This window comes from Calypte anna, chromosome Z (assembly GCF_003957555.1).
Source record: "Calypte anna isolate BGI_N300 chromosome Z, bCalAnn1_v1.p, whole genome shotgun sequence".
NCBI classification, from domain to species: Eukaryota; Metazoa; Chordata; class Aves; order Apodiformes; family Trochilidae; genus Calypte; species Calypte anna.
Window position 1 is genome coordinate 68,480,917 of NC_044274.1, and position 26,944 is coordinate 68,507,860.

Here is a 26,944-nt window from a genome sequence, read left to right on the forward strand (position 1 = left end):
ACTTAAATTCAAAAGAGCTATAAGTTTAATGTTTCTGAGACTCTGCCCACTAGTTTATGTTTTCAATTACAAACCAAAAGTGTGACAGATGTTCACAGCAACAATATCCATTTAGAACATCACATTAGTGAAAATTGCACTCTCTAAGAAAACATTAATTTACAACAGATAAAAATTAACAGAATGACAGGAATGTCAGAACACATTCCCCCACATACAATTGCCTAGGTGGTTATAGCATTTTGAGAAACTATCCATGTACACATTTCTGTTCAAGCCTACATCATCAGCCTATTCTAGAGCATAGTCCTGCAGAAGTTACACTTGTGAACATCGTTACATTTCAGATGTGTCTCGCTGAACCCAATAAATAAGACACTAATATATAGCAGCTTATTCTAAATGTAATTAGTATTAAAAAAAAAAAGCTAAAATCATGAAGATGAAAAGGACAAGTCTCTATATCAGAGTGTTGCAGTGTATGTATGTGTATGTAGTCTCATATATTAATTATGTGTATGCAAGCAGATTTCTAATCTTCCAAGAACAATAAATCTTTTAATAATTACTTTCTCATTTTGCTTGCTGCTTTCTCTATATGGCTTGTTGAGCACATGTTCAGCATACTTTCATTGATTTTCTTTAGATTTTGCATTTTTTTCAGTCCAAAGTACAAAGCCTTAGAGGGTCATCAGAGGGGCACAATAATATATATACTGATGCATGACACAATTTCTAAATAATCATAGTCTTTTACACTGCCTTCTTACTGAAAAGAAAGAACCTACATTAATAATATATTTTTTTTTTTTTTCCCCATGGATTATAGTTGCTTTTTGGTCATAGACACATAAAAGCAGAAGGTGTACCTGTCCATGCAGGGAGGTCAGAACTAGATGATTTTTAAGGTAGTTTCCAACTCCAGCCATTCTATGATTCAATGATTCTATGACTAGTATTTTCAATCTAAATGCTAAGTAATAACCAGTTCAAAGATTTAAAGAGTAATAAAACATCCTAAATAAATATACTGAAACTAGTAAAACAAAGTGATTTAATTTTTACTAGTTAATATTAATTTTCTTAAAAAGGGCATGGGTTAAACTCCTCTGCATTCTGAATGAATGAATGGTTGGAATTTTAAATTACCTTTACCATCATACCTTTTTTCTCCTAATTCTCCAGAGGACCATACTCTGAGATAGCAAATGTTAAATAAATTTGAACTGCATGAACCTTCAAGCATATGAAGAATGTTTTTTTGTTTGGTTTGGTTTGGTTTGGTTTGGTTTTCTGGGGTTTTGAGGTTTTTTTGGTTTTGTTTTTTTTGTTTTGTTTTGTTTTTCATTAAACTCAGTCTACAGTGTCTCTGTTACACAAATTTATTCAGATTTGAGCATCTAGAAAGATATGTGTGCTGCCCAGATCATCCTGCCATCATTCCATATAAGAATCAAAAATGATAGACAAGATCTAGGCACTGCTATCAGATGATGAGTGGTCCCAACTAACCAATATATCCCAACTATATAGGGATGTATAGGCTTTTAAATAACATTTTATTGAATGATGTGTAATTAATTTCCTGACAATCTGATTAATATTCCTGGTTACCCAGATCTATATCAGCAAGTTCAAAAACATCCGTCTTTAGCAAAAAAAAACCAACAAAACCCAAACTTGTCAACTGATTTTAAAAAAGCAGTGGACTTCAGGGATTTAGTTTTCTAAATCAATAATAGTGTAATACTTTTGCAAGTAATCTTTAAGTGGTTTCCAACACAAAGAGAACAACAACATTTGATCAATATTAATGAGCTTTGGAATTCAATGGTATGCTTTCTGGGTATTTTTATCCATGTTCTTATAAAATAATGTCAACAAGATTAATTATTCACTAAAAGTAATAGATCTCTTCACTTTGCTGCTCTTTTGAGTCCTCTTTTGTGCAGTTCCAGTGGTATTAGCCAACATAATAAGTATAGTTCAAAATACATCATTGTGTTATTCAACCCAAATCCCATGCTGGTTTTGAAAAAAAATATTGCAAGTTAACTTAAAGCATATAAAGTTTTAAATGCTTTAGATGCCTTTACTGAAATCTCTGAGATTTTATAGATGGAAAAATCAAACAGACACATCCTCAGAAGAGTTGCAAAGGGACTCAAGGAAGAATTGTGTTATCTGTTTTCTTCTTTGACAAGTCCAGCCAACTAGAAATTTGTAAAAATAAAAACTTGTATAATGCAATAGTGAAGCATTAATCAGCGATCTGAGAGAAACCTTTAGTTTGTCTATATCAAGAGAAGCAAGGAAGGCATCATTCCACCAATATGAACATAATTTTTGACTAATACATAAAAAGTGAACTAGACTTTTTAGAAAAACTGTTACAAGACAAAATTGAATATTTAAATTCTTTTACAGTAGTAGGAAGAAGGGTCCAAATACTTTCATACATTTTCCCTTGGCAGTATGGATGAAATAGAATCTATGATTCTATATTCTATAACTTCTATGATTCTGATCTGCCAAGTTGATGGGATCCATCAGGATCATCAAGTCCAAATCCTATCCCTGTGTAAGGCACCCCCAGGATCACAAAATGTGCCTGAGACCCTCTGGGTGAAAACCCTTTTCCTGATACCTAACCGAAACTTTCCCTGATTCATTTCCTACCATTTCCCCAACTGTAGTCTGTGGTCATAGGAGTTAAGAAATCAGTACGAGTTCCTTCTCTTCCCCTCGTGAGGAAGTCATTGACTGCAATGAGGTCACCCCTCAGCCTCCTCTTCTCCAAACTGAACAATCCATGTGATCTCCTCATGTCATCCCTTCCAGACCCTTCACCATCCTTGTTGCTCTCCTTTGGACACTCTCCAACAGCTTGATGTCTTTCATATACTTCAGTGCCCAAAACTGCTCACAGTACCCAAGATGAGGTCATACCAGTGCAGAGTGGCACAACCACGTCCCTTGACAAGCTGGGGGTGCTGTGCTTGATGGACCCCAGAACGCAGTTGGCCCTCCTGAGTGCCAGGACACACTGCTGGCTCATACTCAGTTTGCCATCAGCCAGGACCTCCAGATCCCTGTCTGTACTTGCCACCAGGGTTGCCCCATCCTAGGTGCAGAATTCAGCACTTGTCCTGTGGGACCCCACTAGTGCCTGGTTGCCCATTCACTGTCACCCTTTGTGCTCAACATGTGACCCAGTTGCTCAACTGGTGTGTAGCACAGTTGTCCATCTGTATGTTGGACATTTTATCCAGGAGGATACTTCAAGAAACAGTACAAAAATCTTTCCTGAAGTCCAGAAATATATCCACTTGATCAAGGTGGGGTACCTTGTCATAAAAGGAAATTAAGTTTGACAAGCAGGATTTTGTCCCCGTGAAGCTGTGCTGTCTGTGACCAATGACTAAGTTGTCCTCCAGGTGTTTTTCAATACCTCCCAGAATAATAATTTCCATAATTTTACCAGGCACTGAAGTTAGATTAACTGGCCTGTAGTTTCCAGTGTCCTCCTTCTTGCCCTTCTTGAATAGTAGAATGATATTAGCCAGCTTCCAGTCAACTGAGATCTCTCCAGATTGCCAGAACCTCCTAAAACTAGTGAACAGAGGCCTAGTGATGACATCAGCCAACTGTTTGAGAACTCTTGGATAAATCCCACCAAGCCCCATGGACTTTTGGGGATCTAACCATAGCAGCAGATGCCATACAACTTCAGGGTCAGCTAAGGGCTAATCCTCATTGCCGTCATGGTCCTTTAGCTTTGGGCACTGAGACCCCCTTTGATCTATCATCAGTGTTGAAGAGAGAGGCAAAGAATGCATTAAATACCTCTGCTTTGTATATATATATCATTGTTGGTGAGGTGACCATCATAACCCTGCAAGGGACCAGTGTTGTTTCTACGTGGCCTTTTGCCATTAATGTCTTTGAAAAAAACATTTTATTGTCTCACCAGCTTCAGGACAGCCTCAGCTGCACCTGTTCATGTGAGATATAACACTATCTACTGTTGCTTCCAAGTGCCCAGGATGCATTAGATTGAAAATACAAATAAATAAATAAATAAATAAATAACAGAAAATACTGTATTTTCTGCATTTGCTGCTGAAGTAGCACAGCCCTCCCACTTCTCACCCAGCAAGAAGCTGTAGAAGAGTTCAGTTGGAGTGCCAATGAAAACTCCATCAGAGCCTGCCTGTCTGAATGGGCAGGCTGTGCAGGCCATCAGCCATACAGTGAGCACATGTAAGGTTTTGTACAATGCACTGAGGTGCATTATCAAGAAGCCTAGAGATATTTTTTCCCAATAAATCTTTACCTAGGACTTAAAAATATGACGAAAGCCAACCCTGAAGTACAAGGGATAATAGTGGAGCTGTGTAATGCTAGCTTAGCAAAATGCAACAAATCAGAAAGTAGTTGAAATAGTAGTCTTAAGAGGAAGGAAAAACCCCAAACATCATCCGCCTTGGTGATTCTTTCCCTTACCACTCCCCAGTACAGTTATAGCAAGCTGTAAACCGTCATGCCATCTCTTATGCTTCTACCAAGCCAGGTAAACCTTTTTTGTGAAATACAAAATCTGCTGCTTTTTTGGTGTGAGAATCATTTAAAATGGCACAGTGGAGTGACACATATCAAATCCTATTTTAAAAAAGCAAAATTAAAGGAAGTGCAATGCAAATGTTAACACTTTTGATGTTTATGTAATTTCCCTTCATGTAGAAATAATGTAAATTTAATGAAAAACACTAAATTAGATATTGACCTTGATATACATCAAGCTGAAGATACTGAGCCAGAAAGCTAATTGCTTCATTTATTTTGTGGAATATTACTGAACTAAGAGTAATAGATAATGTCACCCTGATGATATAGTAAGCTCAGAACCCCATCAAAACAAATATTGACATTATCGTATAACTAATAGAAGTTATCAAATAATTTTACATTTAATTGTTAAAGAAAAATTCTCTTTAGCTGTTAGCCTTCATAGCCTTAGCTTTTCTTAAGGCCTTCTTGGTTCAGCAAGGATGTCAGCCAAATAGTTAGGTTTTTTGCCCCTCTGTTAAGTTGAAAGCTTCCTCAGAGATATCTCTCACAGTTTTCACATCACTGGTTTGAAGTGGTGGGAAATCACCCCACACCTCATGTTTTGATAAAACATGTACTTCATATGCTTTCTCTGCCAAAGCAAAGTGTCCAAAATATACTGTGCCAGAGCTCCCTCAGTAAGTGCTCTTATATTTTTAAACAAAAATATGTAAAAGAAGCCAGTGGTATGGTATGACTTCTTCTTTATGTCACGAGAAGAACTAATGTCTTCTAATGGAGGTAGAAGTAGGCACAATCTTTTAATGATGAGGAAATTAAGGATTATCACACTGAATTAGGTTCACTGTTGAGGTAATTCAAAACCCTATCCCTGCTGGTCATAAGTTCCTGCAACTGAGCAGAAAGCTGAAGAATCCTGCAATGGCAATAATTAAAAACTTGCATTAAGTATCTTGCAAATATGTAAGAAGTGTCTGAGTCTTAATACCTGACATTGTTTTCTAATTAACATGTATGTTTTCTCCGTATAGTAAAGAACTATGTTTATACCACCTATATCTGCATAAATGACCACTTCTTTTTCGGAAGTATATTTATTTTTTTCATTTTTTGTCAAACTTTTAAAAGCTCAATTAAATAAATTTTTGAAAGATGTGCCCCCTCCAATGCCAGTTTATAGGTTTCAAAGTTCAGCAGGCAGAAATCCAAAATATAACACAATCCTATGTGAAAGAAACTGTCTTCCACACAAACATACATTCAAAACCAGTAGGTATGTCCCCACAGATTCTGAAAGAAAATTTCTTTATTTTACAAACATGGCAGGAATATAATAAAAGTTTTGAGAATCTGTGTTCTCCTTCAAATTTTCTGATTTGCCTATTAATTTAACATAATTGTGCAAGGCTTACCTGTCAGCACGGTGGCTGGTTTTGAATGCCCCCAGTTGTATGTCTCTGTGTCTATCATGATAATTTAGAGACAACTTGACAACTTGACAGAAATGATCCCATATCTACTGAGCTCTGAGGATCATTAAATCCCACCAAAACACACAAACTATCCACACAAACTATCTACAGACTCAAGCACAAAAGTATGAAATATCGATTCCAGCAATGCAGCCAAAGGAATTAGGTATCTACTTCCATCCAGTGCACCTCCTCTGTGGTTTAGAGAAAGCTTCTGCTCAACTGGTTTTTAGCTTTCACCTCTAGAAGAAAGCTACCATTTCCTAAGATCACTCTTGACATAACTGGGCCTGAAGGACAGCATGTTTGTTCACTACTTGAAACTACAGCTACCTCTCAGCTGCCTCCTTTGTGGTGTAAGATTCTGAGCACTTTTGATGAGTGTTCAGATACTCTATTGACCTTCTGCCAGAAGGGGCTGTAATCATGAAAATAGTTTCTTCTAGTCAACATGCTCATTCTGCCACTAAAGTCTAAAGCATCTTCAGTAATAATTTAATATGTTGTAGTCCAGTGTTTGCTCCTTCTTACTCATAGATTTATATTTTTTCACTTAAAAATCACTCTCAGTTTCAAATTTCAACAAATATCTACACATTTCAGGGCCCAGCTCCTATAATACTGGTGCATCGTGACATGGCTCAGGGAAAATAAAGGATTCTTTCAGTTTAACTAAAACCCACAGAAGCTGAACTTGATCTATTTTTAACTACCTCATCCTTCAAGTGTTTTCAAGTGCAATAAGAAATTCTTGCTTGCTCAGCAGATTAAATATTCGTAAAATAGGGAGAAAAAAACCAAACAATCAAGCAGACCACAGCTGCTAATACAGATGAATATATTGCATACTATATTCTTCTGGAATTTGCTGCTGTTGATTTTATTTTTCTGTTAGGACACAAATGAATTTAGTAATAACAAATATTTATTGTATCCACAGATTGCTATTTGTTTGATTATTTTAACCTGAAAAGAAATATGTTGCATAACATTCAGCTTTTATGTGTACTAGAGGTCATATTAACAGATTGCCCAATGTTTTCCTGTTAATGCATAAAAGTAGTAAAAATAATTACTAGCTATAAACACCTTTATCTTATCAATGTTTTTAAAAGCTGAGGCTTTTATTTAAAAAAAAAAAATAATCTCTTTAGCCAGGCTCATAGGTGAGTCAGTGCTATATTAGATTCTATCTAACTCATGGCTTGGCTTCATGAACAAAGATTTCAGAAGGGCTCTCCCAGCTGGGGACAGCCAAGGCACAGGTCTGTCTGTGCTGTCTGTTCTCCTCCAGACTGATTCTCTGTGTGTTCCCAAAGGAGGCAGCAGGGCTATGGATGCTGTGTCTCCATGTCTCTCGACTGGAGGCCAGAGTGGAGCACTGCTGGCAGTCAGTATGGCCAAAGCTGAGGGATTGTTTCAGGGAGTCCTTGGGTCTCCTCTCTGGGGCTCCTCTCTTGTGGCAGCTGGTGGCAAGTTCACCACAGAGCACAGTCTTAGGGAGGTGGTGATCCTCCATCCTGGAGACGTGCCCTGCCCAGCACAGCTGTGTCCTCAGTATCATGGCCTCAGTCCTGGTGACCCTGCCTGTTCAAGGACAGTGACATTGGTCACTCAGTCAGTCCAGGGAGTCACAGGTGGTGGCAGTAGATGCCCCATGATTCAGACCCATATAAAAGAGTAAACAGTACAATAGCTCTGTAGACACCAATCTTTGTACTTTTCTTCAGGTGTTTATTGCTCCAGACTCTTTTATGAAGTCTTCCAAATGCTCTGTATGCCTTTGCTAGTCTGTTGTCTATCTCTTTGTCAATCTTGTTGTCTGAGGAAATAATGCATCCCGGATGGCTGAACTGCTGGGCTGACTTAAGCTCTGATTTTCCTATGATGATGTGGGAATGATGGAAGTCTTCCTGTGGTGCAGGCTGGTAAAGAACTTCTGTTTTATTCAAGTTGACTTCCAGCCCCAAAAGATCTGCAGCCTCTGCAAAGCAGGATGTTATGCACTGCAGAGCTGCTTTTGTGTGAGCAATGAGGGCAGCATCGTCAGAAAAAGCAACTCTGGGACCTGGTGATTTGGGGTCTTGGTGTGGGCCTTCAGTCTCCTTAGGTTGAATATGCTCCTTGCAGTACAATATCTATCTAACTATGCATTTATTATAAAACAATGGCACTGATCCAGACTTAATTGCACTGTGATTAAATATTTATCTTGTTTTTAATGCGGCAAATGGAGTGTGCTGATTACAACGATCAAGGTGTCTCCATATGGATGCAAAAATGCTTCAGAGAAGTTCACCCCTTGAGTTCAAAGTGCTTCAGGTCATTTTTACATGTTTTTTTTCTAGTTCTGCTCTGTGGATTTTTGTTACAAAAAAGAAACTTAAACTGATTGTCTAGTCATCTCCCAACCTTTTTTTTTTTTAAATAAATATTTTTTTAACAAAATGCTACTTAAACTTGATGACTATACATTGTCTTCCTGTAATACATTGTTTTAAGGTCCTTACTTAACCTTTCCATTGAGTGAGAATAACAGATTATACTCAAATTTGAGGTGTGGTCAGTGTAGCAAGCAATGATACTACACAGGGTGAGACCTGATAATGCTCCAAAAGCTGAAGAAAGTCTTTCATACCCTACAAATCATACTCCCTAAGTTGTCTCTCAATATTTTCCTCATACTCAACTTTCAAGCTTGAAAACTTTCTTTCCTCACTTTCAATGCTGTTTTCAGCACTTTGCCACCTACATATATGTTTCTGAATAAGGCCCACAGTATTTTTCACCCACAAGTTACCTAATAAATCTTACTGTAGCAAATTAATTTCTGCATGATACATCTCAGGATGGTTTTGTCTTCCCACAGAATACCTGCTTTGTTTACTGAAAATCTAAGCTCAAGGCTTTTTCCTCCAACTTTTCACTTAAGTAGCAGCATCATTATTTTTTTCCTATATGTCACTGTTCTTGTCTCTGACTTCTCACATTCTTGCCCACACTCAATTGTTTGTGGAGCTTTGGCTACAACACTCCACTTTTTGTGAATTATTTTGTATAATCATTAAATACTGATTAATCTTCCAGTTTAAGATAGAAATGTTTCCCAGGTATATTTTTCAGTTGATTCTGGTTTTCATAGAACAGAAAAACACAGAGAAATATGTGTTTTGTAAAAATTTTGCTAGAGTCTGCAAAAACTTGAAGATTTTTTCTGTTAAATATACAGAAAACTATTATAGATTGGGATGTTCAAAATACTCTTTTCAAAGGAGCAGTTCTGACAACACTACAGGTTCTACATTAAAATAAATTCTCCAAAACTATTTTGCATATAGTTGAAACAAACTCATCCATGAATTTACTGCATTGGTCTGTTGCTCAAGTCAAATATACCCAGCAATAAGGAAACTATACATAATTTGGTATCTAATGCAGAACCTTACTGCCAGCTGGGATTTCTTTGCAACAGAGCTATTTCTATCATTGCAATTCTTGTCATCATATATGTTGCTTTCATTTTTTCACTGCAGTTTAAACTGCTAGTGATCAGGATCTCTCATCCTTTTTTTTTTCTGTGTTCCACTAATAACTGAAAAATGGAAAAGACTTGAAAGATTATGTGAACCTTAATTATAACAGCAAATAAATTAAAATCCAGTTAGTCCTCTTGCTGAAAATTCCAGAGGGAACTAAAAAAAGCAACAGCCTAAACTTTCACTGTTCAAATTTGGATGAGTCAGGTCCTAATCACTAGTGCCGCATTAATGACAAGGAAAGAGCAGAAGGGAATCTCAGAGGGTGGTTTTCCTTAGGACATGAAATATTATTAAAAAGTGATGAAAGAGAATTACTAAATGTGAAATATATATAGTAAAAAAAAGCATAAAGTTGTTCACAGGAGAAACCAAGGGAAGTAGACAAGTTACACTCCAGTCATTCAACTCCCTTAGGATGTAGGACAGGGGAAATATATCCTTTCCTCTTTACAATTTTTCCATCTGTCATCAAAATGCTCCAGTTTCATGTACCCGATCTGAAGTCCTTTTGAATTCCATATACTGACATTATTCTCCAACTCTTACTCCTTTCTTAGCTAGATCATCATTCTTTCTTCTCCTCATATGCCATTTCTGGTTCATGTTGGTCTCTTGCCAACTCAGAGAACCATGCATGGGATAACCATCTCAATTTAAAATCCCAATCCATGTTTGAAGCTCTGTGCCTTTAGTTTTTCAAATAAAGAATAGTCACGGGATCTCTGTGTCCTTCATACCAGCTACACACTCAGCTCAAACACAAATTAATTGCTCTTGATTAATGTCATTCACATGCATAACAATACTTGAAATTAGCCTTCTTCGTTAAGCAATATTTTAACTTAAATTTCTCTTTTATGTTTCTACACACAGTGAAGGTGCCATTATTGTGTTTCAATTATAATCCTCTGCAAAGGCAAATTTTGTTTGCAGCAGAACCTTGTGCAAGGTTGGGGCATAACCTGGAACACTCCTTAGACCACAAATATTTTCAGTAAGAGAATGATATGGCAGAATTTCTCAGGAGCCACACACACTTTTCTGGTGTTCATCCTTGATGTGAAACGGGTAGCTAATCATACACACCCAGCCTTGCTCTAGTTTTCAAGACTGACAGATCTGTGCACAGGCATAATGATGGCCTTATTCACCTAAGTGAGTTCAAAAGATGAGGGCATGAACTAGAAATAATTAACTTCTCCTCACCCCAGTATAGATGACCTGAGTGCGTGTTAATAGACTCTTTCCAATCTAGCCTGATTGGTAGCTAGATATGGTTCCTGAAAGAGAATTTGTAATATTACTCATCTATTGGTGGCATGGAGTCAGACACAAAGGGCATCTGGAAAATGCTGCAGTTAGGTTCTGAATGACAGAGACAAAGACCATTATAATACACTATGAAAACCCACCACTTTAAAAATGTAGTGTATACTCTTAGCAGGGATATCACTAGATACATGACTTAATTTGAAGCAAGTTGTTTATTTGGAATTTTTATGGGGTTGCAACACATTGTTTGCCTTCTGCTACTAAAAATTTAAAAAGAAACATGACTTGATCACAAATACTTTACATTATACCTTCTGCCACTGCTGAGGGAAGACTAAAGCATAATACTGATCTGACTGGATCATTAATTTTTTGTTTTGTTTTGTTTTGTTTCCAAAAAATCCCCAGTATTACTGTTTTACAGAGAAAATTATTAGAATGGTTTCCCCCTTTATTATGCAGAATGAAAAAAAAAAATAAGAGAAATCTCAGGTTTATGTGGAAAGATTAAGAATCAGGTATTGAAATACTGACTCAGTGTCCCTCAGTTTACATTAATAAATAAATAATTTTCAGCAGTTTTAAGCTGAAATCTGATGAAATCTATAGAAGGCTTGAAATTAATTAAATTCATGCATAACTGCAGCAAAGACTTGTAATATTACTGTAGAGTGTTAACTTGTGCATTGCAAGTGTTAAAATATCGTACCACAGGCAAATTGAATATACAAATATATATCCACATCTTCTTGGTTTTGGGCCTCATTTTAATTAGTTATTAAAAAAAACAAACAACCTAACAAAAAAACCCTTCATGAACTCTTACTCTTCAACACAATTCAGACAACTTCTAAAGTGTAAATAACCTTTAACATTTTTAGAAATGGATAACTAGACATCTGAGGGAGCATGTCGCACTTCCAAACTGTTATTTTTACCAGAACAGTTGTCATACAACCACGACTCCCATGGCAGGCAGTCAATGTTGTGTCTTGAATAAGTGTTTAACACACAGTTCTGGACTGGATTGGAAGAGATTTCACTGTTTTACTTATCGTCAGTAATACTGATAATTTTCATCTGGCACTTTACTACATTAAATTTCTGAGGATTTTACATAAACATTTTGAACAAAATGTGAAGTCACATAATATTTACTCATAAGGAGTACTAATGAAGTCAGTAGTTTTAGATAAGCGGGAAAAAAAAATTAGTTGTTTCCAAACATATTGTTTCAAAAATTTTGAAACAATAAAACAGTATAGATAAGATTACACAATTCAGCAGAACCCTAATATTGGATATTAATGCTCTGAGGTAAAACACTGTTTATATGAAAGACCTATAGTGAGAAGAATTAAATAGATTTTACCTGCAGCTGAAAAGTTAATGCAAAACGAAACAATCTATTCAGTTTCTAAAAGATAGAAAATGGAGGTCTTGGTTCTGACAAATGGTCATTAGTGGAAATGGAAAGTTAATCTGTAAGAGCCATAATGAGAATCAGTAGATGTGAACAAAGTGATATATTTTTTATTGCAAGAAATGTTCTATAAAGTTGCTTCATAAGGGCAGAAATACTCACATTCCTGTCAGTAAATTCAGCTAAGCCTTTACTTGGTATTTCCATGCCCTTAAAGAAATGGATGTTCTCTTTATGATAAGAACTACATCCGGATTTCACCTGCAATGCTGCTTCAGTGATACATTTCAAAGAAGGCTGTTTATTCTGCATCAGTGTTAAAAGCAGGTAAACTGTGACTTTTAAAACATAAATGCCAAGCCGTCCATCAACCTTTTTTTTTCTCATTAAAGCTAGGAGAGATTAAAGATCCTTACAACACATCTGTAATACACCTACTCACACAGTCCAGCTAACTGATCCCTTAGTGAAAAATAGTGCTAACTGATACCAGAATCAAGACAATTTGGGTTAGGAGGGCTTTCTGGGGGGGGGTATTACTAGCAAGCAGACGAAGAGGAAATACAGAACAATGCAGGAAGAAACTCCTCTGAAGGGGGACTGGGAATCAGATCATTAGCTGATGAGACACAGGCTCCTGGGAAAGAGCAGATAGAAGAAAACAGCCTGCCTCAGCTCCATTTTAAACCTTGCTCTTGGTCCTCCAGGGCACTTAATTCCATTTGCAGATAATGCCATTAGCCCTCAGTTTTAACGCTTCTTGGACTTTGATGCGCTATAAATCTACAGCAATGTAATGATGTTATGAATATCTATGATCATGACCAATAAAATACTGCTTCTTCAGACTTCAAGAGAAACTCATGTGCCTGAATGCTTGCCCATTTTATCTATCAGCTAGTTCAATAAAATATGCTACCTCTATCTACAAACCTTTCCTTGTTATAGCCTTCCTGCAACCTATGTGCCTACATCAGAAAATAATCCTAAATTACATCACATCTTTCTTCCTTGATTATAAAATCAGTTGCAAAGGAATCTCAATGTAATAGAACTATCATATACTCTCAGTTGAGCCACGTTCTCTGCTATTTTGCCACATGCCAGAGTTCTGTTTACTCTAGCAGGTACTTAACCTGCTTAAGCCTAGGCACACCTGTAAGTTCTTTAACATCCTGGCATAATAGGATATGAATTATTGAAAAGCTAGGACAAGAATTCTGGTTGTGAGAATTAATACCTCTTTGCTGTACAGGATTACCAAGAATCAGAACAGACTTTTCTTCATTTGCTTGCTTTTTACTAAACAGGAATTATGGATAGAAAATATATTTATTTCTGAATAAAAACTATTAATTGATAAGGATTGTTACTGGAATGGCAAACATACAAGGTATACAATCGAACTTGTTCTTACCATTAAAGATTTTCCTTGGCTGTTTCAGCATATGAGCCAACTTGTAAAAATGTAGAGAATATGCTACAGAATCATTCTCAGGAGAGTTATTAGAGAGGAATACTTCCCACTGATTCTGCTATTAAAATATCTTAACATGGGAAGCAATAATAATAACAATAACATATAGGGGCAATTTGTTCTTAGTTTCACCTTAAAATGTTATTTTTTGCTTCTCCTGCACTAGGACTGGACAATGCACAGTATGAGCTTGCAACACCTATATATGTTCCGATTCCTTTGTAACCTGATTAATTTTTCTGTTGTTGTGTTACCTATTGATTTTATGACATTGTCAAATTAAGGCTTCTTCTTCCAGCATGACACTAGAGCACTGCAATGGAGAAGGGTACTGTCACGATTCACACTGGTTAACTGTGCTCAGAATTTACATATGTTATGTTGAGGCAGTCAAATGTGTACAACTTCCACCTCAAAGATCATTAGATTTCAGGGAACCTCATAATAGCCGTTATTGATTGTTTTATAGAATTACCTGCATCCTGACCTATGGAAACTTGTGTCAGCAGGTATACATGGATGCAGATTTTAGTAGGTTTAAAATCTTTGAGTAGCAGAATATTAAATGTGTTAAAATATGTAATGGAAGGAGATATCACAAGTGTATGTGCAGGAAAACAAATGGTAAATATAAATTAACAGCTTTACAAAAGGTGAGGTTCTAAAATCCTCAGGAAAAGAAGCATAAATATGTGCATATTCATATATGCATAAACACCACAATACATGGCTACACAACTTCAAGATTCACTTGAGAATACTTCCTGGAGAAACCAAAAGAAAGGATTTACTTCAACCCAGACTTTCTTCCTAATTGACATTAACCATGCATATGGTGTCTGCAGTAAATAGTGAAAATGTGGGAATAACTGCTCTCTTTGTTTTAAATATATAACTTCCTGGGATAACTTGGTTTTATGTCTTTTGTGTCTTTTCTTTGACTGCAAATATTGACCTGTATTTGACACTTAAAGAGGAAATGAGGATGACATCATGTCTATACATGATGCTGCTGTCCAAAAAAAGTAAACTACTACCCAAACATTCTTGCCACAATTTAATGCCAGCAGCAAGGATTTCGAATTTACACCTATGCAAGAACTGGCACGTATAATGTATTCAACACCACTAAAATCTTACTATGCCTCTCATGGAAGGGTCTGGTTTGTTGTCCATGAAAAATACACTTAGCATCTTTAAGAGAACACTTATTTTATATTCTTTAATTTTGCTATCATGTACAGTCTTTCTACAGGATCAGTAATTCTGCACATTGGTTATGACCAAAAGTATTTCTTTATTCTTCTGAATGAATGTGTAATACAAAGCCTTTGTAACTAAAGCCACTTATATTTGCACTGAAAAGAAAACGGGTAATTTTTTTCCTCTGTTTTCACAGTCAAACGAATGCTTTAAAGATGTTCATAAGACATTTTAAAGCCAAAATAAGCCTATTCGGGATGATATTTTTGAAAAGAGTCCTTTTCATCAGGTTTATTAACCTCAACCAACTACTAGTTCTCTTTGGGTTTTTTGTTTGTTTTTTGTTGTTTGTTTGTTTGTTTGTTTGTTTGACTTTTCACATTCCTAATGCCTGGATGGGAATCTTTGACTGCTTTAATAGAGTTTAATTGCACTATCTCATCAAAGATTACTGCATTTTTCTCCTTCCCTCTATCTTTCACTACATGATTCCACCAAATTCCCCTTGCCACTGAGACCACACATGCCACTACATGGCAACTGAGATCAAGGAGATGAAACAAATTAACATTACTGCACTGGAGAAATCACACTGGTAAAGAAGCTACTTTCAGCTAGAACAGCCACCTGATGCAGTTCATCATGCAGCTGTATGATTGCCAGCATGAGCATAAAGAAGAGTTGAAGAGAGCATGATTAGGTTGGAAGAAGGAATCAGAAATAAGTGGCCTATGTGAAAAAAAACTCTTTCAGCAGAAAAGTTCCAACACAGAATCACATAATCACTGAGGCTGGAAATGATCTCCAGCCTATGACTTAGCACCACCACATCGCCTAGACCATGGCACTAAGTGCCACAAACACAACACATTTCCATGCATGTATTAATACCCACTCACTCCATGCTCAGGCACAACTCTTTAGTCTAATTTTCTGCCTGTCCACTTACTTCTCTCTCAACAATTTTTTGCCTCGGTTTTCAACACTTATATTAAAAATCTGTCCTTTCTAACAGGTATGGATTTTGTCATCTATTCTCTGCCATGGTTAGCTTCTTACCATATTTTCTCTTGTACTTCAGCTCTATTTTTTGGTAGCACAGAGAACTCAAGAAGCAATGGCATACACTGAGATCCTTGGAGAAACACAAACATATGTGTTTGCTCTTCATATTGTTTGTTCATACTCTATCTTCAAAGGATGAAGTAATCAATGTCAAACTGGCTATTTTATTCACATGACCTCATCTTAACAGCTATTTCTGCTCTTTGTATCTGCCCAAGCAAGGTATAGACATCTGCAAAGATACTTCTTGGGGAATACTGCTTCTCAGATAGAAAAGCACAAAGCTACCTTGTCAATACTGACCTGCTTCTGATAGTGCTGCCACTGCTGGAACCTGAGACAAAGGTCTTATCTTTCTTTTCCAGGGTGACTTCTTCATCTTCTCTAGTCCCTCTTTGCTTTGCTAGAGATGTGCACTATTAGCTGATATGGCAGACTTGATACCAAACACTTTTCAGAAACCAATATGCACTGCTGGTGTCCCTGCAACAGAATTCTCAGCTAAGTTGGGTTAGGAGCTTTCTCTGCTAATTGGGCATCAGCTAAGCCTGCTTCCTTGGCTGGCCCTGTGGACTTCTCCCTGGCAGTACTATAAGTGACATCTGACACTGCACTGTGAAATGGCATGCACAGCTCCAAAGTACAGTAAGAAAGATTTCTCCATAGAACAGCTTTGAGAATCAAAATAGGCATCAGAACACCTTTTGTCCTTAACCTTATTAGGAGAAATATGGAAGTATTTGAGCACAGTTCAACCTGAAGCCAATGTCTGTCATGGAAAACATCCATCTTTAAGTTCAGGTGAGAAAATGGTAAGTAAATGTATGAAAATATTCCTGATGTAAAGCAATAGCTATTTTATGGAATGCTATATCGTCTTCCACTTGAATTTGTACACTGGGTTAAATGTTGTGTACTCACAAAAAATATCACTCCCTAAAACTATGCAAATTCTGGTAGATGCCCATCATTAGAATCATAGAATCATAGAATAAATATGATTGGAAAGGGCCTTTAAGATCACCAAATGCAAAGTCTGAGACAGCTGACAGCACTGCAGGGTAATTTCAACCCCCTTGCACTCTTTCTGTCTAATTCATAAATGCAATGAGTGACTTTACCAAACTGAATTATTTTTATGATGTATGGACAAACATTCACCAAGGGATAGGATGAAAATACTAATTAATTTTCATTCCTGACCTAAGCAAGATTTCCACTTTTTAAATGTGACAGCCTTCTGTAATAGCCTCCAGTGCCACATGGCATCTAGATCTATTTTTACTGCATAAACCTCATTTCTATCAGAATAAGGTTCAATATGACCTTTATATTATGTTCTGATTTAGTCTATATTTTGCTTGGAATATATGGAAAATGATTAGCAAGTTGGCTTCAGGCATTTAAAAATAACATATGCACTTCAAGAAGAAAAAGCAAAGTAATTCTTACAAACGTGTAAACCAAATTAAACAGGGGAGTAAATCTCTGTTACAGACCCAAGGGGAATAATCTTTTCTTTTAGAATAACATGTAAAGATGCTTTTCCCTTCAAAATGTGTGAAACAGAATAGCTTTGCATATCACAGCAAAATTATTGTGCCCCAAAATGCAGCCTGAGAGCATGCTGTCATAAAACCATAACAGGACACTGCTGTAGCGTGGGCAGTAAATTGAGTTCTTAAGACTAGACCAGATGCATCTTCAAAGTTTGGACTGTGAGAGAGTGAGTAGATGAAGAATCTCATGAACATTTTTGGAAATTTTCCTTTCAATAACCTAGGGACATCTGCTTATTTTCTTTTCTCCGATAATTATCAAAGAATTTTCAAGTTCAACATGTTGAAATCCATAGAAGGCCACTAAGGTATTTTTTTCAGGAAGAGGAGACTCTCTTGTGAAATCCAGCTTCATACCCCACAGTCAGTTGAGTATTTTTAAAGTGAACATAGACTATAGTTCACATGTAAGGAAATAGGAATAATTCCTGAGTATATATTAACTTTAGTAAGATCTCATATGTTTTTCTTTTGAAACCATAATGCGTTCTCTGAGAATCAACATGTTGCCAGCAACTGGATCTATTCTGCTCTATGATGAAAAGTGCAGAACTGAGTACATAATTTTCAGTCTGCCATATATCATGGGCAAGAAAGTAGGTGATGGCTTTGCTTTGCCACTTCAGCATGTGACTCTCAAGAAGAGTCAGTGTGCAGGCACTGGTACATGAAATCAAGGAAGGGCTTGTGGGTCCAAAACCCTGTGAGAAACTTCCCCTTTCATGATATGCACTCACTGAGACCAGAGACAGTCCCTGGGAGGCAGTGGACCGTAGATAAGCTACAGTATTTCTTCAAAACTTGCTAGTAGTCTAAATCAAATTTGCTTGTTAATGTGATTAAAAGAAATAATAATTAAAGAAAAAAACCAAAACCAACCAACCAACAACAAAACAAAAACAAAGACAAAACAACAAACAAACAAAAAAAACCAACTAACCAAACAAAACGAATAACCAAACAAGCAGAAAAGAAATCAAAACTCCATTATTACTACAGAAATTTAGAGGATGACTAATAGGAAAACTAACAGAGTCTGCCTTAACAAGTACCTAGGCTATGTCCAGTAAGTCAGGTTTGAAATATCTCTTGGTTAAAATAATATATAACCACTTTTAATTATTTTTATTTCTCATTTATTTTTTTATGACTGCTCTATCATTTCTTATTCTGCAAATTGGCTCTAAGGAAAACACTAAGGTGTGTATGATACAGAACATCGAGCTCTGTAAATATCAATACATTCTGAGAAATAAGATGCATTAAAACGATCCCATAAGAATGCACTAATCTATTTATTTCAAAGCAGCAATATCTAGTCATATCTTAAAGCAAAATCAATATAAACTATGTATTATAAAACATCTGAAGAGCTAGTATTGTTTATTACATTTTAAAATAAAAATTATTGCTAAATAAGTATTTCACCTTATTCATAGATTTTCCTCTGGAAAAGTTGGAACAAGTAGTATCTTTATAATAAACATTTAAAAATAACTTTTTTTACTCATGCATGTCCTTCGTCACTAAATTTAAAACTGTTTTCCTGCTCTTCATGTAACAACCTGGTTTTTACTTTGGCTTCCACAAGAGCAAAGTAGTGCACTTTACTGTTAAAATTTATACTGTCCTTCTAGGTTGCACTTTCACAGCACCTAATTTAAACTCCAATCTATCAAACACGTGCTTAAACACATGCTCACAAAGGCAACAGGTCTACTCTGCACTGACTTGAATATTACCTACATATTTCACTGCTTTGTTGAGGAAGATCCAAATGATGCTATGTACACCTGTGGCAAAAGTTAATGTTTCATCTTAGAGAATTTCTAAAATAGTATCTATACTTAAATATAGCATATTTTGACCACAGTCCCATTTCATGCAAAGTACACCTGGGTTATACACTATGGTTATCTAGCAGAAGAATTTAAGATTCAAACATTGCTATTCCAAGTAGAGACTACAGTTGTTTTCCACAGGGTGGAAATTTTCATTTGAATCAGGAAAAAAAAAAAAAAAGTCATTAATTTAATTAAAAATCTTCAGATTAACCACAATTTTTCCAAGAAGGTAATTGCTTAAAATAATTTCCAAAGAATCCAATCATGCTAGGTATCAATGTCCTAGAACCAGATGGAGTACAAGAAAGGGTTACTGTCACATTAATTTATGTACTTTTGAAGGTATTTAGTCTTATTCCTTGCAACATGACTTCTGAGCAGTTGAGATTTATTTGCACAAATTTTACAAATATGTGCTTTCTCTTGTATTGCAAATCTACCATGTACCATTTATGCCAGAGGCATTTGTTCATCTGTCCAAATCAAAGAATAAAACCACTCTAGTGCTGTATGTTTGTGTATTTCTAGCTGTTGATTTTTTTTTTTTTAATTTTTTTCTTTTTTTTTGTGGGAGTATCTATCTGCATAACTGTAGCAGTGAAACTCCCACATGTATACTTTCACTGGAAACAGCCTCCTGTCACGGAATAACTAACATGAAAAGGTCATCAGTATTTCCATTAAGAGATTTCATACAGAAAGTTACACTGCTATAGTTGTTACCATATAAATATCTAGATGCCAACAAACCCTGAAACACAAAGAACTACAACCATTATGTGCAGCTGTCTCAATCAGCCACAAGTAAGTGATCTGAGTATGAAACCTATCTGATCAAGACTTGGGGGAAAATATTTGAAAAAATGTTGGTGTAAATGATGTTATTGATAAGGGGTGAATTCAAGGAGATTATTAATATTTAGGTGTATTCTGTGATGGAACAATGCCTGAAAGACATTAACTGTAAATTATTGGCTGAGCTTTGTTGAACATGAGAATTATGTGGAAAAATAAAGCAGTGATACTACAGCAGAATAACACAAAGCAGTCAGAAGGGATTAAAACCAAAAGGATACAAAACCAAACAAGGTCATCTGGCACTCCAAAAGACAAAGGCTCCTGAGGAACCAAACATGCAATCTGCAGCCTTTTGTGAAACTGCTGAAATTTCAGCTGGTAAGGCTAACAGATTTGTAGTAGAGTACATGTGGCCATCTTATAAATTTCACTTTCCTCCATTTCCCCATTTTCAGCTGATATATATGGTTAGCTTGGCCAGCTTGCAGCTACAAGCTGACAGGCTGTCACAGAAATGACAGTGATGTGCAAAATGCAAATATCTTCATGAGATGTTCTGCTGGTCTCAACAGGAATGATGGTTTTACAATGTACAAACATAGCAAGATTGCCTGGAGCAGTATTCTGATTTATTTATATATGCGCCTAAACTGTCTACAAAATGTATGTACGAAAAGCAATTCCACAAAGGGGAAAAGGGTGTTTGTATTTTGCCTTTCCTATGTTAAAAAAAAAATGAAAAAATATCTCCTTTTCTAATTGATGCTCCTATTTAACAAATAGGTTTCCACCAAGGTAATTTCCAGGAAAAATTCCAGACTGACAGATCTCTTAGCAAACAGTTGAAGGCTGATGCTTAATAATTATATAGTCCTCAGGGGTGTGTTACTAGTACTGTATAGTTTTTTCCTAAATTCTTCCTTTCTCTGTTTTGCATTTTGGGGGTTTTTTTTGCATCTCAGTGATGCTTTCTTTCCATTCCAGCACTATCTTCATGTTAAAAGCTCCATTTTGCTCCTTTCTGTATACATTGTTAGTCTTAACTATTCTCCCTCTCTCACAGCCTACTCTTGGCTTTGTTCTCTGTCCTTTCATTTATTATTCTCCACTGTCCCCTAATTACTTATATTGCTCCCAAGTTGTAGGTTAGTGTTGTAAACAGTGTTCAATCCTTCCTTGCCATCTTCCTGTCTTCATTGTCTTTCCTTACCTTCATTCCTTTAGTCCTCTGGAGACCTTTCTTCTTTTAATAAGCCACTATAAAGTGACTCCCTATCTATTTAGCTCACTGAGTTTATACAACTCAATGTCATTTCAAATATGGTAAGCTGTTTAGTGGCATTCTTCTTTGGTTCGTTGCTTCCTTTTTCTTTAAATACTCCCAAGCTAATGGATTGCCAATTAATTAGAAATAGTTAATCTTTGCAAAACAATAAACACTATGAGTCTGGTCTCTTGGGGAGCTCCTAAACTAATTTTTATGACTGTGTTGTTAACCATTCCCACTACTTGGCAGCCTGTCAATGGATATAAAAGTTTGCTGAGCAGATATCCAGGCCACTGGATAACAATGCAAAGTCTTTTCTTTGAGCTGGATGCTTCTGCACTTCCTGTCCTTCCCTTCCTTCACTTCTTGCTCCCTGGCTGCACTGTCTTTAAGGATGCCAATTGCAGATGATTGAGCTTCACTGGCATGAAGACAGGTAAAAATCTACCACAAACACTGATTTTAGAAGTCCTAATTGCTTTTGATATGGTTTGTTTTGTAAGTCAAATGTGCCAACCTAACCAAGAAAGAAGAAAAAAGGAAGGAACATGTGGCAGAAAATATTTTGTACTCTTACTGGAGAAATGTGTCTCCTACTAACTCCAAACTGAGGGGGAAAAAAAAAAAAAGACAAAATGAAGGGGAGCAGACAGAAGACAAAATAACCCAACAGTAATGTGACTATTTAGCATGTATTATGCACAAAATAAACCTTGTTAAAATGATTTTTAGTAAAGGTAGCTCTCAAGGAATTGCTATGATGCAAATGTAATAATAAATTATTCATACCTGCTGAAGTAGGTTCTTCTTCAATCGAGGCTGTGAAAAAGGGTGCAGGGTGGGTAGGGTAGGGACAGGGGAGGGTAAGTGGAAAAGAGGAAAAGAGAGAAAATGAGAAAAAATACAGATGAAGAAAGGCATATAGTCCTTTTTGTTATATTACTTACATTTTTAGATATATAAGCAGTAAGACATCATAAAAACTTTATTCTAAATAGACTGATCAATCTGAGTAACAGGTGTTTCATCTTAGTGGTTAACTAAATTTTTATTTTTAAAATCAAATATTAACCTTTAACTTGGCAAGTAGGATAGGCTCAATACTGATATAGCAATAATCATCAGAAGCATTTCAATTAACTTCTCTGCAGACATATTCACTATCATAGCTATCATGGTACAGTAAAGGAGCAGTTCTTAAGGTAAAGCCCCCTAAAAAAATCGATGGCAGGACCCAGCTATTCATTTAGCTAATGAAGTCTGTTGTCTCATGACATTGATAACCCAGCTGCTGGCCAGCTGTTAATGACAGGCACAGTCCACATCTTTTTCTTCTTTCTCAATCTTCTACCCTTTGTGTTCCCTTCAGTTTCTTCCCAGTTTGATGATGCAAAAATGCATTAATGATCCTGAAATTAAGTAGTTAGGGAGAAAACATAGCACTTTTGGGTTTGTTTTCCTGGCAGGGTAGATATGTGAGCTGGGGTAAGCTGCCCATTGGCAGACCCAATGGACTCCATTTCAGAGGTTTATTGTCTGCAGAAATTCATAAAATCTATATCCTCACACTAGAACTTTTCCTTTTTGGTGACAGATTACCATTAAGTTACCTAAAGTTACAATCATAAAGAATATTTGGCTATAGACAGTTACCCATACATTTTAAAGAAAAAAAAATGTATTCACAGTAAACCTGTATTTGAAAATTAATTCTGTGACTTAGTTATTTCTCTCATAGCAGTCAGTATGTGGTAGTTATATATACAAATCATAAAAATGGTTTTCTCACTGTCATGCAGTTTTTGGTGACATAAAAAAAGCAGCAATCAATTGTTTATCACTTGGATAATTAAAAGCACGTAGAAGTCTGAGAGGACTCTCCATAAGTGTAAAAAAGAGACTTTACAAAGGTACTAAGCACAAATACCCATACTGTTATTATTTATATTTTAAGGAGTCTCTTCTACGTGTTGAAATGGAAGCTCCTTATCTTTGATATCTTGCAGATTCAGTTTAATACAAAAAATGCTCCTACAGCCATGGCAAATATTTATCCATCCTGATGTCTTCAGAGATTGGACCTGCGATGAATGAAGAGATCAAACATTTTCTCAAAGATTAATGCCATGATTAGTAAAATGAATTTTTTGCTTTCAGTATTGCTCCATGATTTATGCTGGCAAAAATTAGGATAGAAGAAGGAAAATCTTTCCTCTTTTTACTGAAGTTTCATCAGACATAGCAGAGACATTGTCCACAGACACCAACTGCATTTAAGACAAGCTGTAAACCCGGGTTAATTCATTGCAATATTCTGTATGCAACTGCATGTATGGCAATACTGGACACATCAGTTATTTCTAACTGCAGAATAGCATGTTGTCCTTTTGGGGGCTGTCAAATCCAATTGACAGAAGATAATGAATTACTGTCTGAATCACCAGCGAACCATCTTGTCTCTAACTGGTTTTCTGAGCAAACCTTTGATTTTTATTTATATATTTTGGTGTTCAGATAACTACTTAAGAAGGCTAAATTGCAACACATTACATTGTAACATGCATAATCTAAAATGGCCTAAACATTAAATTAATAGGATAATCTTTCCCTTTTGTAATCCCTCCTTTAGTGTCTAGATGTGTATTTGAAATAGACTAACCCATTTTTGAGGTTCATGTAAAGATCACATCATGCTTTTAAATTATTTTTAATTAAATTAAAATATATTATTTTACTGTACAGTTACTGAATTTTAGTAAAATGTGTTTGTAGCAGCAGAGGATTTCAAGAGAGTGAAAGAAAGAAGGAAAACTACCGCCCTATTTTTTTAAAAACTGAACTAATCAGGTGCATCAACATGACATATGATCCCACAGAAAATAAATTGAGTGTTTAAATATTAATAGCAACAGAATCAGAAAAAACAAACTACAGACTAAGTCAATTGAACATACTGTAATTTCTTATCCAGTGGCAGAGAGGACTACACAAACAGAACAGAACAGGACAGAACAGAACAGAACAAAAAATTATATATGAGTTCCATTATTAAAGGTTAAAATCACCCAAAATCTGTTAGCTGCACACTCAAAATCTGCTTCAACAACAAAAGATTAAAGGCACTAGTGACTGTGCATTACAACTGGTTAAGCAAAATTGCCCAGTTATGCAAAGAATACTCATTCCAGTGACAACTTTTTTTTTCAGACTGCTATTTGAATAATATTCTTAGACCTATTTACTGTGATGAATACCACCAGCATTAGCAATTCAAAACTGGCTTGTTATTACTCTGAGAGTTGTTTCAGTGGAACTATTCTTCACTTAGGTACACATCTGAATAAAATAGGATAACTGAATCTCAGCTCAAAACCCTCATTTAGATGCTGAGCCAGTTATGACAATAATGTTACTCTTCTGTTTATTTAAAATTACTGTGCCCTAGACTGGTTGTACTGAGCAGGTGAAGTTCTTTGCTGGCAACTGTAATTCAACAAATAGAAATGTTAAAAGAGAAAAATACTTAAACATAACTGTAAAAAAACAGATGCTTTTCTTTGTTGCTGACACTAACATGGCATTGCTATATGCAGTGGAACAAGGCAAGAGAGAACACAGTGATGTGAGGTAAAAAATCCACCTCATATGAGATATCTTTCTTCTCAGAAATGATACATTTTTAACCTTAATTTGTCATCTCTGTAATATTCTTAATTGTTCAAAAAATAACTAAAACAAGTGAAGATACTTTGCATTGATTTTTCTTTTATCTTAATGAATAAAGCCACTAAAAGTCAAGAGTTTATCAGGCACCCTGACACCACCCTTGTAAGAAGCCTTCTCACAGAAGCTGCTAGCATTCTGGAGCTCCTCCACACCTTTCAATTTTGATTAGTTTAGGAGTCAGGCCTATTGATTTTCAGCTGGTTTGTTGAGGGTTTTTTTGAGATTTTGTTCACCCAAATATATGGCTTTCCTGAAACACACCTCACCCCTATTTATCCATATGTTCCTCAGAGCAGATTTATTAATTTTCCATGTACTTTCCATCAGAAACAGAGTTTCCAGAGGATGTTTAGCACCCTCTCCAATGGCTGCATTTCAAAACCAACCAGAACCATCACCTCCCACAGCTGGAAATAAGAGGGTTTGGGCTCTGGTAAGCTGTGTTAAAATACAGTCCTTCACTGCTTTTGATTTTTCCTCTTCCACACTGCAAGCAGATGGCAAAACCCCACTTGTGTTACCTCCTTCTAAGTGATGTTTCACGAACTCTGGTGCTTTTATACACACTCATATCTCCACTGCATGCTGTTGCAGCCTATCACAAAACCAAGGGTATATATTCATACAATGTTTCTCTTGTTGCAAATGCAACCAAGACTTGGTCAGTTCAGCTCTGAAAAACGTAAATTACTGCTTTGATCATTGCTCTGGATTCAGTAACACTCTGTTCTTCATAAAAAGGCACACAGAAATGCAGGAGACAGAGAAAAAGCTGTATGGTGCTCTGAACCACTGAATACAAGCCCTGTAATCTTATCTCTTATTTGATGATGTGGCACTTTGGTTTAGGATGTCCAGCTGCTCACCATTCTGGATTCCATCCAATGGACATTATACAGGATTTTTTGTAAGACTGAGGAGGTTCTAAGAGTCTCTCTCATTGGAGATCTCCAGACACCATCCTGACATGCTCCTGGGCAACAAGCTCTGGGTCACCCTGCTTGGGACAAGGGGATTGAGCAAATTGGTCTAGTGGGAGGTGTCCCTGGCCATGCAGGGGAGTTGGAACCAGATGATCTTTAAGGTCCTTTCTGACCCAAACTGTTCTATGATTCCATAATTCTATGACTGAACTGGAGGACCTCCCTTGGAAGCTCAGCTCTGCTTCTGTGAATTGTGTTGTGCTTAAAGAACAATTAACAGAATGGCTGTGTAAGAGGAGAGAAATAAGATGTATTTCGACAGCTACCCAACACGTCTCCTTTATATATTTGCACCTTTCAGTCTCTTATGTATTTTAGAACATGTTGACTCATAATATAATTGCTGAAAAACATTACATTTAAATTTAACAAGAACAATAGTGATAGGAAAATTCTTACTGCTTCCTTAGTCTTAATTTCTAATGTTCAAGGTAAATACATTTAAGTATTCTACGTGTATGCTTCTGGAGATGTGAGAAAATGATACATACATACCTAGGGGAACTGCTGAAAATGCTTCTATTGGAATGTTATTGATTTTCACTACAGTTAAGTGCAGTAAGAAAAAAAAAAATTACTATTTGTCTTCTCCATCATTAAGCAATCTTTTGTTGTTTTTTTCCCCACATAATCTAATAAAAAAAATTAGTACATATTAAGCAGAAGTGAAAAACCTTATATTTGGGTCAACCAAAACTTTCAAGCTTGTAGTGAAATAGCATATTTTAATTTCAACCCTTTGAA

The 26,944-nt window shown here is 36.1% G+C and overlaps 1 protein-coding gene across 1 annotated transcript in view; it reads right to left on the minus strand.

Moving 5' to 3' along the window:
• The window catches only part of EDIL3 (EGF like repeats and discoidin domains 3), a 227,730-nt gene that overhangs the window by 107,919 nt on the left and 92,867 nt on the right, over nucleotides 1–26,944 (minus strand). The window contains exon 3 of the mRNA XM_030467107.1: nucleotides 22,281–22,310. Within this exon, the coding sequence (XP_030322967.1) occupies nucleotides 22,281–22,310 (30 nt within the window). The remainder of the gene's footprint in view (nucleotides 1–22,280; nucleotides 22,311–26,944) is intronic.